Source organism: Symphalangus syndactylus, chromosome 20 (assembly GCF_028878055.3).
Source record: "Symphalangus syndactylus isolate Jambi chromosome 20, NHGRI_mSymSyn1-v2.1_pri, whole genome shotgun sequence".
Taxonomy (NCBI): Eukaryota; Metazoa; Chordata; class Mammalia; order Primates; family Hylobatidae; genus Symphalangus; species Symphalangus syndactylus.
In genome coordinates this window covers 16,328,088-16,342,270 of record NC_072442.2, presented here as the reverse complement: position 1 = coordinate 16,342,270, position 14,183 = coordinate 16,328,088, and the positions used below count along the sequence as shown (strand labels likewise).

The following is a 14,183-nucleotide window of genomic DNA, read 5'->3' as shown; positions in this document are numbered from 1 at the left end:
TGTGATCTCGTCTCACTGCAACCTCTGCCTCCTGGGTTCAAGGGATTGTCCTGCCTCAGCCTCCCGAGTAGCTGGGACTACAGGCACCCACCACCACACCTGGCTAATTTTTGTATTTTTAGTAGAGATGGGGTTTAACCATATTGGCCAGGCTGGTCTCCTGATCTTGTTATCTGCCCACCTTAGCCTCCCAAAGTGCTGGGATTATGTGAGCCACCACACCCGGCCATGGATCCCTTTAAAAACTCCACAAGTGGCCAGGTACAGTGGCTCACACCTGTAATCCCAGCACTTTGGGAGGCTGAGGCAGGAGGATCACTTGAGGTCAGGAGTTTGATACCAGCCTGGCCAACATGGTGAAACCCCGTCTCTACCCAAAATACAAAAAAAAAAAAAAAAAATTAGCTGGGTGTGATGATGCATGCCTGTAACCCCAGCTGCTCAGGAGGCTGAGGCAGGAGAATCATTTGAACCTGTGAGGCAAAGATTGCAGTGAGCCAAAATTGTGTCATTGCACTCCAGCCTGGGTGACTGAGCCAGACTCTGTCTCAAAAAAAAAAAAAAAAAAAAAAACTCCAAAGTAATCAGTGATGAGGACCATGGGCTTGGGATCTTCTATTCAAAGGGCAAATTTAAAGCTGACAAAATTTTCTTCTAAGCCTTCTGCTCGGAAGTGCGCTTCAATCATCTGTACACATTCCATTTTACAATTAACTAACACACATATTTGCAGAAAGCTGGAAAGTAAAAACGTGTTCATGTTACAATGCCCTGCCTCATGGGGTGCAAGACATTTTCTCATAGATTCTCTCATTTAACCCTTAAAATAACTCAGTGAGGTAAACAGGGCAAGGTATTATTATCCACAATTTTCTGGTAAGGAAATTGGTATTCTGAGCCAAAGGAGAATCCAGACTTCTGGTTTTTGTTCAGTGCCATTTAATTATATCATACCTACTCTACAGTGACAGTGAATAACTTCGACTGTCACACAGTGGGAGGAAATATTGCCAAAGAGTTAAGAGCGAATATTTTTATTTTATTTTATTTTAAGACATTGTTTCGCTCTTGTTGCCCAGGCTGGAGTGCAATGGATGGCATGGTCTCCGCTCACTGCAAACTCTGCCTCCCAGGTTCAAGCAATTCTCCTGCCTCACCCTCCCGAGTAGCTGGGATTACAGGTACCCACCACCATGCTTGGCGAACTTTTGTATTTTTAGAGAGACAGGGTTTTGCCATGTTGGCCAGGCTGGTCTCAAACACCTGACTGCTGGTGATCCTCCTGCCTTGACTTCCCAAGGTGCTGAGGTGACAGGCGTGAGCCACTGTACCCAGCCAAAACCCAGGTCTTAATGTCTCATTTAAAAATATTCACTCTTGCCAGGTGCAGTGGCTCACACCTGTAATCCCAGCACTTTGGGAGGCTGAGGCAGGCAGATCACCTGAGGCCAGGAGTTTGAGGCCAGCCTGGCCAACATGGTGAAACCCCACCTCTAGTAAAAATACAAAAATTAGGCGGGCGTAGTGGCCGGTGCCTGTAATCCCAGCTATTCAGGAGGCTGAGACAGGAGAATCACTTGAACCCAGGAGGCAGAGGTTTCAGTCAAGATTGCACCACTGCACTCTAGCCTGAGCAACAGAGCAAGACTCTGTCTCAAAAAAAAAAAAAACAAAAAAAAACCTGGGTTTGAATTTTAGTTTTGTCACTTGCTAGCCCTGTGATCTTGGGCAGATTCATAATCTCTTCGAGACTCAATTTTCCTCATCTGAATATGGCACTGGGATATAGTATCAACTTCGAAGGGATAGCAATGAGATACAATAGTTGTTATTCACTTCACATGGTCATGCCACTTTTAGTGTGTAAAAGAATAGAAAGAATTATTTAAAGTAGTTAGGCCAGGCATGGTGGCTCACGCCGGTAATTCCTGCACTTTGGGAGGCCGAGGTGGGCAGATCACTTGAGGTCAGGAGTTCAAAACCAGCCTAGCCAACATGGTGAAACCCCATCCCTACTAAAAATACAAAACTTAGCCAGGTGTGGTGGTGTGTGTCCATAATCCCAGTTACTCGGGAGGCTGAGGCAGGAGAATCGCTTGAACACAGGAGGTGGGGGTTGCAGTGAGCCAAGATGGAGCCATTGCTCTCCAGCCTGGGCAACAGAGCAAGACTTCATCTAAAAAAAAAAAAAAAAAAAAAAAAAGCCAGGTGGTGGCTCATGCCTGTAATCCCAGCACTTTGGGAGGCCGATGTGGGCAGATCACCTAAGGTTGGGAGTTCGAGACTAGCCTGACCAACATGGAGAAGCCCCATCTCTACTAAAAATACAAAATTAGCCAGGCATGGTGGCGCATGCCTGTAATCCCAGCTACTCAGGAGGCTAAGGCAGGAGAATCACTTGAACCCGGGAGGCAGAGGTTTCAGTGAGCTGAGATTGCACCATTGCACTCCAGTCTGGGCAAGAAGAGTGAAATTCTGTCTCAAAAAAAAAAAAAATAGTTGGACTCCTTTATTCTATTCAAAGTTTCTTTTCTTTGGTGTCAATCTTTGCTTTTCTTAACTGATACTGATGCATAAAGTGAGAAGATGCATTTGTTTGTGAAGGTGGCATTTCCCATGACAGTCACCAAATTATTCCCCTTAGATCAGCAATCAGATTCTAAGGCTGGGCATGGTGGTTCACACTTGTAATCCCAACACTTTGGGCACCAAGATGGGAGGCTCCCTTGAAGCCAGAGTGGGCAACAGCAAGATCCTATATCTACAAAAAATAAAAATAAGAAAATTAGCTAAGTGTGGTGGCACACATCTATAGTCCCAGCTATTTGGGAGGCTGAGGTGGGAGAATCGCTTGAGCCCAGGAATGCGAGGCTACAGTGAGCTATGATCATGCCGCTGCACTCGAGCCTGGGTGATGTAATGAGACCTGAGTCAAAAAAAAATCAGAATTCTAGGAAATTCATCATTCTAAAGCCTTCTTTGCTTATTTTACCAAGGCAGTACTTGATCAGATGCTTTTTAAAAGTTAATAGACCATTTTAGGCCAGGCGCAGTGGCTCATGCATGTAATCCCAGCACTTTGGAAGGCCGAGGCAGGCAGATAACCTGAGGTCATGAGTTCAAAACCAGCCTGGCCAACACGGTGAAACCCCATCTCTACTAAAAATACAAAAATTAGCCGGGCGTGGTGGCGGGCAGTTGTAATCCTAGCTGCTCAGGAGGCTGAGGCAGGAGAATTGCTTGAACCCAGGAGGCGGAGGTTGCAGTGAGCCAAGATCATGCCAGCCTGGGTGACAGAGTGAGACTCTGTCTCAAAATAAAATAAAATTAATAGACAAATTTTAGAGCAGTTTTAGATTTACAGAAAAACTGAACAGCATATAGAGTTCTCATATAACTCTGCCCTTGACATAGTTTCCCCTATTATTAATATTGCATATTAGTGTAGCACATTTGCTATAATTATGCAGATTTCTTTAGTTTTTACCTAATGTCCTTTTTTCTGCTCCAGTATCCCAGCCAGGAGACGACTTTACATTTAGTTGCCATGTCTCCTTGGGCTTCTCTTGGTTATCATAGTTTCTCAGACATTCCTTGGTTTTGATGCTGTTTTCTTTTTTCTTTTTCTTTTTTTTTTGAGACAGAGGCTCGCTCTGTCGCCTAGGCTGGAGTGCAGTGGCACGGTCTCAACTCAAGGCAACCTCCGCCTCCTGAGTTCAAGCGATTCTCCTGTCTCAGCCTCTTGAGTAGCTGGGACCACAGGCACTCACCACCCCATCCAGCTAATTTTTGTATTTTTAGTAGAGATTGGGTTTCACCGTGTTGGCCAGGCTGGTCTTGAATGCCTGACCTCAGGTGACCATCTGCCTCGGCCTCCCACAGTGCTGGGATTACAGGCGTGAGCCATCGCGCCCAGCCAGTTTTGATGGTCTTGACAGTGTTGAGAAGTTCTCATCAGGTATATTGCAGGCCACCCCTCTATTAAGATTTGTCTGATGCTTTTCTCATGACTAGACTGGGGTCATGTGTGTTTTGGGGGAATGACACAGAGGTAAAGTGCCATTTTCATGACATCATATCAAGGGTACATACTATCAATAAGATTTATCAGTGTTGATGTTCTCCTGGATCACCTGGCTGATTGTCAGGTTCCCCCACTATAGTGACTCCTCCCAGTCCTTGTCATACTTTTTAGACAGAAGTTCCCCATGCAGAGCTTACACTTAAGGAGTGAGGAATTATAGTCCCCTCCTTTGCAGTAGAGTAGTTACATAATTTATTTGGAATTCTTCTGCATGGATTGATCAACTGCTTTAGTGTGTAAACCTACTGTTACCATCCTCCAAGTCATAACAATCTATTTGGTGGCACCCTTAGCCCTGTATGGGCCAGATTAGAACATAATGGGGTCTAGGGAGACCTCTCGTGGTAAAATAAGGGCATAACTAGCCAGTGACACGCTCTCATTTTATGCCATTGACTTTCCTTTAACGCAGTGGTTCTCAATCAGGGGCAATTTTGCCCGCCAGCCCCAGGGAACATTGACAATATGTGGAGACATTTTTGGTTGCCACAACTTTTGGAAAGCGATGTTATTGGCACCTAGCAAGTAGAGACCAGAGATACTGCTAAACATACAGTGATTAAGACATAAACAACAAAAAATTATCTGAGCCAAAATGTCAATAGTGCTGAGGTTTAGAAACTCTGTGGTTAACAGTTTTATAAAAGTCACAGATGTTCAAAGGGATACATTACAATGAGAAGGAGGAAAAGACCTTCTTTTGTGAAAAAAGGATGAATTCTTAAAAAAAAAAAAGTACAGGCCGGGCGCGGTGGCTCACGCTTGTAATCCCAGCACTTTGGGAGGCCGAGGCGGGCGGATCACAAGGTCAGGAGATCGAGACCACGGTGAAACCCCGTCTCTACTAAAAATACAAAAAAATTAGCCGGGCGTGGTGGCGGGCGCCTGTAGTCCCAGCTACTCGGAGAGGCTGAGACAGGAGAATGGCGTGAACCCGGGAGGCGGAGCTTGCAGTGAGCCGAGACTGCGCCACTGCACTCCAGCCTGGGTGACAGAGCGAGACTCCGTCTCCAAAAAAAAAAAAAAAAAAAAGTACAGCTGGAAGGGTAGCAGAATATGTCACACCAAAATATGCCATTTCAGCATATTAACTATGTTGAGCTGAAGACAACTGAGAAGAAGCAAATACAAGGAAAACTCTCTGCCATCCCCGTATTTGTCTAAAAGCAGCTTATAAATTTGTAAATGTGGCCCCTCTCCTGAGACAGAGTCTTCCTCTGTTGCCCAGGCTGGAGTGCAGTGGCACCATCATAGCTCACTGCAGCCTTCATCTCCCAGGCTCAAGCGATCAAGACGAGGTTTCACCATGTTGGCCAGCATGGTCTCGATCTCTTGATCTCATGATCTGCCCGGCTCAGCCTCCCAAAGTGCTGGGATTACAGGTGTGAACCACTGCACCCAGCCTGTTGTTTTGTTTTTGTTTGTTTGTTTGTTTGTTTGTTTTTGAGACGGAGTCTCGCTCTGTCGCCCAGGCTGGAGTGCAGTGGCGCGATCTCGGCTCACTGCAAGCTCCGCCTCCCCGGTTCACGCCATTCTCCTGCCTCAGCCTCTCCGAGTAGCTGGGACTACAGGCGCCCAATCACCACGCCCGGCTAATTTTTTGTATTTTTAGTAGAGACGGGGTTTCACCGTGGTCTCGATCTCCTGACCTCGTGATCCGCCCGCCTCGGCCTCCCAAAGTGCTGGGATTACAAGCGTGAGCCACCGCGCCCAGCCCTGTTGTTTTGTTTTTTTTTGGACAGAGTCTTACTCTATCACCCAGGCTGGAGTGTAGTGGCATGATCTCGGCTCACTGCAACCTCTGCCTCCAGACTCAATCAATTCTTGTGCCTCAGCCTCCTGAGTAGGTGGGATTACAGGCATGTGCCACCACACCTGGCTAATTTTTGTACTTTATTAGTAGAGACTAATGGGTTTTCACCATGTTGAGCAGGCTGGTCTTGAACTCCTGAACTCAAGTGATCTGCCTGCCTCAGCCTCCCAAAGTGCTGGGATTATCGGCTTGAACCACTGGCACCTAGCCAAAAATCTCAGTGTTTTAAGAAAGTTTACAAATTTCTGTTGGGCCTCATTCAAACCAGCCCTGGGCTGTGGGTTGGACAAGCTTAGGAAAGGCAAAGCAAACACACACACAAAATAGGGATGGCAAATTCAGGGAGCTGCCAATGTGCTCTCCAGAGCTTCAGGAAAGCACTGCAGGAAGAAACAAATCTGGAATAATCTCCCACACACACCAGAACTGAGTGCTAGACCTCCTTGGAGAGGGTGAGGATGTGGCCTGCTTGACAGCAGAGAATTTTGCTGAGTTTCTACACTGACAAAACACTGGGAAGCTGCTCCCCTAGGTGCTGCCTGTGACCTGCTCTGTCCCCAGAGAGGTGATGGCCACTGTTGGCTGCTGTCCCCTACAAGAGCAAGGTAAGAGGAGTACTCAGAACTAGAAAGAGCCCCAACCTTCTCCAGCGTCCCTCTAGCAGATGCTGCAGATGAAGTTTCACACCATGCCACAGACAACGCAAAGCCGGCGAACAGGGTAAAGAAGGGGGAAGGTTTGGAACTGATGGTAATCAGCTCAACAATGCAAGATAAATGAGTTTTCTTTTGAAAAGACGTTCAACATCAGAAATCATTAGAGAAATGCAAATCAAAACCACAATGAGATACCACCTCACACTAGTCAGAATGGCTATTACTAAAAAGTCAAAAAATAACAAATGCTGGCAAGATTGTGGACAAAAAGGGAACACTTAGGCACTGTTCTTGGGAGTGTACATTAATTCAGCCATTGTAGAAGACAGTGGCAATACCTCAAAGACCCAAGACAGAAATACCATTCAACGAAGCAATCCCATTACTGAGTATATACCCAAAGGAATATAAGTCATTTTATCATAAAGATACATGCATGTGTATGTTCATTCCAGCACTAGTCACAATAGCAAAGACATGAAATCAACCCAAATACCCATCAACGATAGGCTGGATAAAGAAAATGTGGTGCATAGTACACCATCGGGTACTATGCAGCCATAAAAAAGAATGAGATCATTTCCTTTGCAGGGACATGGATGGAGGTGGAGGCCATTATCCTTAGCAAGCTTATAAATGGGAGCTAAATGATGAGAACACATGGACACATAGAGGGGAACGACAAACACTGGGGCCTTTCAAAGGGTGGAGGGTGGGAGGAGGGAGAAGAGCAGAAAGAAAAAGTAGTGGGTACTAGGCTTAATACCTGGATGATGAAAGAATCTATACAAACCCCATGACACAAGTGTACCTATGGAACAAGCCTGCAGAGGTACCCTGACCTTAAAAGTTAAATTTTTTAAAAAAAAGAAGAGTTTGCCCTTATTCAAAGAATTTGAGCCAAAGGGTGACATTTTAAATGATATTTTTGAAAAATCAGCTAGATGGCTTCATGGAAAGACAAAAGGAACAACAGAAGGAGTAAAAAGCATCTAGAAGGACAGGCTACTAATCGAGACCTGAGATGACAGATGGGCAAGGGTGGAAGCAGTAGACCTCTAAGAGATGCTTGGATTCACAATATGTTTTTGTTTTTGTTTTCGTTTTTTTGAGACGGAGTTTCCTCTGTTGCCCAGGCTGGAGTGCAGTGGCGCAATCTGGGCTCACTGCAAGCTCCGCCTCCCGGGTTCACGCCATTCTACCTCAGCCTCCTGAGTAGCTGGGACTAAGGGTGCCCACCACCACGCCCAGCTAATTTTTTTGTATTTTTAGTAGAGACGGGGTTTCACTGTGTTAGCCAGGATGAACTCCATCTCCTGACTTCGTGATCCGCCCGCCTCAGCCCCACAAAGTGCTGGGATTACAGGCGTGAGCCGCTGCACCCAGCTGGATTCACAATATGTTTCAAAAGAATCACTAACACAATCTACTGATGAATTGGTTTGGCCTATGAGAGAAAGAAACTAGTCCCAGAGGATTCCAGATTTCTTATGGAAGAATAGAAGTGACATTTACTAGATGGTAAAGACTGAATAACAGTGAAAAACAGTGAGCTCACTTCAAGAAAAACTGACAATATCCTATATGTCAGTGATAAAATCTAAAATTTGAATTAAAAAAAATTTTTCGAAAACTTTTATCAACTACTTGAGCCAGACTGCTGTCCAAACACCTAAAGATCTTTCTGGTTAGGCTGGCAATGATTTAACAAAGCTGTTGTTTATTTGACATTGTATAATGAAATGTGCCAACATTTAAAAGATCTGCTTAACTCCGTGACACAATGTCTAATGGATGATATTATAAAATTGGGCATGGGTAAAACTTAACTAAAAGTATAAGATGGAACAACAGATTTTAGAGTAAAATTAATCTTTTTTAAATCTAAAGAGTTTTAGGAATTTTCATATTTAAGTTTCCAGATTCCACATTACAGCTAACTTTTTATTTATTTATTTTTTATTTTTTTGAGAAGAGTCTGGCTTTGTCGCCCAGGCTGGAGTGCAGTGGCACGATCTCGATCTCAGCTCACTGCAAGCTCCGCCTCACGGGTTCAGGCCATTCTCTTGCCTCAGCCTCCGGAGTAGCTGGGACTACAGGCGCCTGCAACCATGCCCGGCTAATTTTTTGTATTTTTAGTAGAGACGGGGTTTCACCGCGTTAGCCAGGATGATCTTGATCTCCTGACCTCGTGATCCCCCCGCCTCTGCCTCCCAAAGTGCTGGGATTACAGGCGTGAGCCACCCCACCCAGCATACAGCTAACTTTTAAGAAACTACCCCTTTAAAATTTTCAGTGTCGTATCAAAAGAAGATTGTCCACCATTAACTGAAAAGGTTATTAAAATACTTCTCCCTTTCCAACTATTTTTCTCTGTGAGACCAGATTTTCTTCATACACTTGTTTAAACTCAATAACATATTTTAAGATTAAATGTGGAGTTAAATATGATAATCCAGCTATAATCTATTAAATCAGATATTAGAGGTTAATAAAACTAATATCACTCTTCACATTTCTATTTTTTGTTTAATTTTTCATGCAAATGTGTTACTTATGTTAACACATAATGAGTTTGTCATCATTGCTTTGAATCAACTCATATACTTCTTTAAAGTTATCAGACTCAATTTTAATATGGTAAATACCTACACATATAATGCAGATAAATTAAATCACATTATGGCCCCCAATAATTTTTAAGATTTTAAGGAGTTCCTGATGCCAAAAAATTTGAAAACTGGTCTTTATTCTTTTGTACTGTAATTTTTATTCCATTTTCAAGACTACATACTTGCTGTCCAGAAAGACTCAAGTTGACAAAAAATTGAAAACCATAAACTCAATACAGAGACCATTACTACATTAATAAAAATGTGCATTTATCTCTCTTTTAAAATTTGTGTCATGTTTGACTAGAAGAACCTTACTTACACTATTGATCGTATTTTTTTCCTTAACCTCTGAATTTGGAAATATCATGCAGAGATGTACCTTTACCAACTCTTTCACATTTTATTTATATCATCAAGGGCTACCAAGGGTCACATTTAACCAAAAATGTAAAGAAAGAAATGATAGAAACACAATATTTGTCCCTTGGAAACTATGGGTTTAAGTTCTTAAAGGAAATGTTTAGTTTTAATGTAAATAAGAATTTTCTTTATTCTGATAGGAGGTATAGTATTCCACCTGGTGCTACTCATGTTATCTGGCTTTCATGAATTTCTGTCCTTCCCTATCTTCAGAGCACATGCATTTCCTAACATCTTCATATTTCTACCGCGTCCATCTGCTAAGCTTTCCCTAACTTGTAATGGAGAAGGTTACCATGAAATTATTAATTTTTTTTTTTTTTGAGATGGAGTCTTGCTCTGTCGCCCAGGCTGGAGTGCAGTGGCGCAATCTCGGCTCATTGCAAGCTCCGCCTTCCGGGTTCACGCCACTCTCCTGCCTCAGCCTCTCCGAGTATCTGGGACTACAGGCGCCCGCCACCACGCCCGGCTAATTTTTTTGTATTTTTTTTAGTAGAGACGGGGTTTCACCGTGGTCTCACCGTGGTCTCGATCTCCTGACCTCGTGATCCGCCCGCCTCGGCCTCCCAAAGTGCTGGGATTACAAGCGTGAGCCACCGCGCCCGGCCTGAATTATATTTTCTTATAGGCGTATCAGTTTACCCTATCTTTGTTAAAATAACATGCACTGCCCTACAAAATGAATGCCGTATTCACAATCGTGTTTCAGCCACAATCTTAAAGATTTGGGGAAACAAATGCAATCTAAAATCACAGACTCCACGTTCAATGCCAAAGGTACACACCTCTATATTTTCCCCAATAAGCCTCTTGGCAAAGTCTTTGAATTACATATTAAAGTGCACTTCAAGGAAATGTGATGTTTTCGTGTATAGCTGGTGAACAGCATGCAATTTGACAGCACTGTCACTAACAATCAGAGACTGCTCTGGATCTAAGTACTAAAAATGACCCACACCGCAATCAGAAGATACTTGTAAGTGGGAATTTATTGAACAAAGTTAGGCCGGGACTATTTTAGAGCACTTGCTTCTTTTGCTCCAAGACGACGACGTTTAAACGTTAGTATCACTATTGTTTCTTTTTCTCTCAACTCTTCTCCCACACTGCCTTCTTCTCCCCCACCACCTTCTTCTTTCCCCGCTTCCCTTCTCCCTCTCGCCGCTCCCACTTCTTCTCCCAGCACTCTTCTCTCTTAGCCCGTCTTTCTGCCGTTTTCTTCCCCTCTCCCTACCTCGTTCCCTGCCTCATCCTCTTCTCTCCCATTGATCTTCTTCCCCCTCCATCTTTTTCCCCAAGATTTTCGCCGCTTTCCCCTCCCTTCTTCTCCTCCCCAACCCGTCCTCTTCCCTTCTCCCTCCCCACCCTTTTCTTCCCTTCACCCCTTTTCTACCGTCTTCTTCCCCACTTTCTGCCCTTTCCCTCCCCTCTTCTTCCCGACCCTTCTCCTTTCCCAACGTCTTCCCACCTTCTTCTCCCCTCTCTCTCACCGTCTTCTCCCCTCCTTCCCCACTGCGGTCTTCCCGCATCCTCTTCTGCCCTCTCCCTACTGTCTTCTTCCCGCACCTTCTTCTCCCCCGCAGATTTTTCCCCCTTCCCCACCGTTTTCTTCCCCTCAGTCTCTCTGCTTCATCGCAGCACGGGTTCCTGCGGCGGCACCTTTTCCTTGCATCTCCTTCTCTCCACCTGCTCGCTTCCAGTCTCCATCTTCCCGCCTATTCCCGCAGCAGTCTTCCCGCCGCTTCCTCTTCTCCCCTCCCCCTCCCTCTCCTCACCGTCTTCTCCTGGCCTATTACCCCCAACCGTTTTCTTCCTCACCCCGCACCGTTTTCTTCCTATGTCTTCCCACCTTCTCGCAGCAGCGTCTGTCTGCCGCAGTCTTCTTCCCACCCTCTTCTCCTCTCCCCATCGTCTTCTTTCCCAGCCTCTTATTCTCCATCTTCTTGCAGCCTCCATATCCCCACCTTCTTCTCGCAGCTGCGTCTTCCTGCCGGCTTTTCTCTCCCCGCACCATCTCCTCTCTTCCTCTCCCCACGCCGTCTTCTCCCTTCACTGTCTTCTTCCCGCGCCTTCCCCATAACCGTTTTCTCCCCCCAGTTTTCTTCCCCTCAGACCGTTTTCTTCCCACGTCCTCCCACCGTCTCGCAGCAGCGACTGTCAGCTGCAATCTTCTTCCCACTCTCTTCTCTCCCCATCGTCTTTTTTCCCAGCCTCTTATTCTCCGCCATCTTTTTCCCCTTCCCACCATTTTCTTCCCGTTTCCATCTCCCCACTTCGCAGCAGCGACTTCCTGCCGTGTTTTTCTCTCTTCGCACCCTTTTCTCCCCTCTTCCACTCCCCACCGTCTTCGCCCCCGATCGTCTTCTTGCCCACTCCCTTCTCGCGCTCTCCCACTGCCTTTCATCTAGAAGCTCTCTACGCATGCGCGCGCCTGTGTCCCTGCGCCGGTGTGTGTCTATGCGCCCAGGTAGCCCCATGAGCTGGGCCCCTGAGCTCCGCTCTAGCAGCCAACAGGAGACCCAGGAGAGTCGCTACCTGTGCAATCACGGCTGCCCCCGCCCGCGCCCCGCCCGCGCCCCCGCCCCCGCCCGCGCCCCGCCAGCGCCCCCGCCCGCGCCCCCACCGCTACCTCAGAACTGAACAGTGTTGGCTGCGGGCGGAAGGCTGGGGCCGGGAAGACTGCAGGGAGAGGGTGGGAAAGACCTTGGAAAGTGGCATGGGGAGAAAGAAGGTGGGGAAGAAGACAGTGGGGAGAAAGTGCAGGGAGACATTTTATGCAGAATTTTCTTCTTTTCCCTTAGCATGCTGTGTAAGGCTAGGACAGAACAAATGACCACAAACCGCGGGGCTTAAGACGATAGAAATTTATTTTTTCACCGTTCACGAGGCCAGAAATTCAAAAAGGAGGTGTGAGTATGATTGCTTTCTTTGGGAGGCTTTCGGGTAAAATCTCCTTCTTAGCTTCTGGTGGTTTCCAGCTGTCCTTGGCATTCCGTGACTGTAGGCAGCATAACTTCAGACTCTGCCTCCCTTGTCCCATGGCCATCTTCCCTGTAGGTCTCTGTATGTTCCCACGACCTGCCTGTAAGGACACAGTCATTGGTTTTACCGCCCACCCTAATGCATTGTGACCTTGTCTTAACCAAGTGTATCTGCAGAGACCCTGTTTCCAAATAGCTTAACATTCTTGGGTTCCAGGTGGACATGACTTTCTGCGGGACACTATTCAACATGGGAGATATGCAAGTATTTTTTTAGAAAATAATGAGTTCTGCCTCTGCTATAAAGCCCCTTTTCATTATTGTTATTATAAAATAGCATGGAGAGTTGACAGAGCTTTAAGTAGCTCTGAATGGCCACAGCGTGGGAAACAAATAGGGGAGTGGGAAGAAGTAAGATTCGATAAATAGTTCAGGGCAAGATGATAGAAGAGTATGTACATCATGCTAAAAAAAAAAGTTGATTGCTGCTTTGTGGCAAGGAAGAACAATAAAAATTTAGAAATATTGATTAGGTGTCTATTCTGTGTCAATAATGTACAAAAACGGGCCGGGCGCGGTGGCTCAAGCCTGTAATCCCAGCACTTTGGGAGGCCGAGGCGGGCGGATCACGAGGTCAGGAGATCGAGACCATCCTGGCTAACACGGTGAAACCCTGTCTCTACTAAAAATACAAAAAATTAGCCGGGCGTGTTGGCGGGCGCCTGTAGTCCCAGCTCCTCGGGAGGCTGAGGCAGGAGAATGGCCTGAACCCGGGAGGCGGAGCTTGCAGTGAGCCGAGATCGCGCCACTGCACTCCAGCCTGGGTGACACAGCAAGACTCCGTCTCAAAAAAAAAGAAAAAAAAAATAATGTACAAAAACATTCTGGGGATAATGAGCTGAAAAAGGTATTTGGCTTCATGTGTATCACAGTGCAACAAGAAACCAATTCCTGAGACAGAAACAACTGGTAAAGGGGCACATTTGGGTTTGTCAAGCTTGAAGTTGAAAAAAATTAAGTAGAAAACAGGTCTAGTCAAACTGAAATGTTCCTAGTGTAAACAAAATAGGATGAAAATCTCCTGATACCTCAATGGGAAAGCATGAAGAGATGACAGGAAATAGGATTCAGAGCTTTGCAACATTGTAAAGTGTTACAAGCGTTAAGAATGTTCTTAGAAGAAAAACATTGGAAAATAAAGAGAAAGGTGGTTGGAGTTATAACTTGGTGTTGAATAAAATTAAGGAGCTAGAGGAAGAAAAGAATACACCAACTGGAAGAGCAAAAGTTGAAAATACGGAACTTATGAGAACATTTTAACTTTAACTGAGGAATGTTCAGTGAAACAGTGGAGCTCTCCCACCTCTTCTCCCTTTCTCGGTGGTCTTTTTCCCCACTATCTTCTTCCCCTCGCCCTCTTCCCCACTGTAGTTTTTTTCTTTTTTGAGATGTCTCGCTCTGTAATCCAGGACGGAGTGCAATAGTGAGTTCTCGGCTCACTGCGACCTCCGCCTCCTGGTTCAAGCGATTCTCCTGCCTTAGCCTCCGGAGTAGCTGGGATTACAGGCGCTCGCCACCACGCCTGGCTAATTTTTGTATTTTTAGTAGAGACTG

The 14,183-nt window shown here is 45.7% G+C and overlaps 1 protein-coding gene across 1 annotated transcript; it reads left to right on the top strand.

Moving 5' to 3' along the window:
• Nucleotides 1-11,039: 11,039 nt before the first annotated feature.
• Nucleotides 11,040-11,996, top strand: LOC129469606 (uncharacterized; the record flags this gene model as incomplete). The annotated part of the gene is made up of 1 exon (XM_063628392.1): nucleotides 11,040-11,996. A coding segment is annotated over one exon (957 nt), but the record flags the coding sequence as incomplete, so codon positions are not given.
• Nucleotides 11,997-14,183: the final 2,187 nt, after the last annotated feature.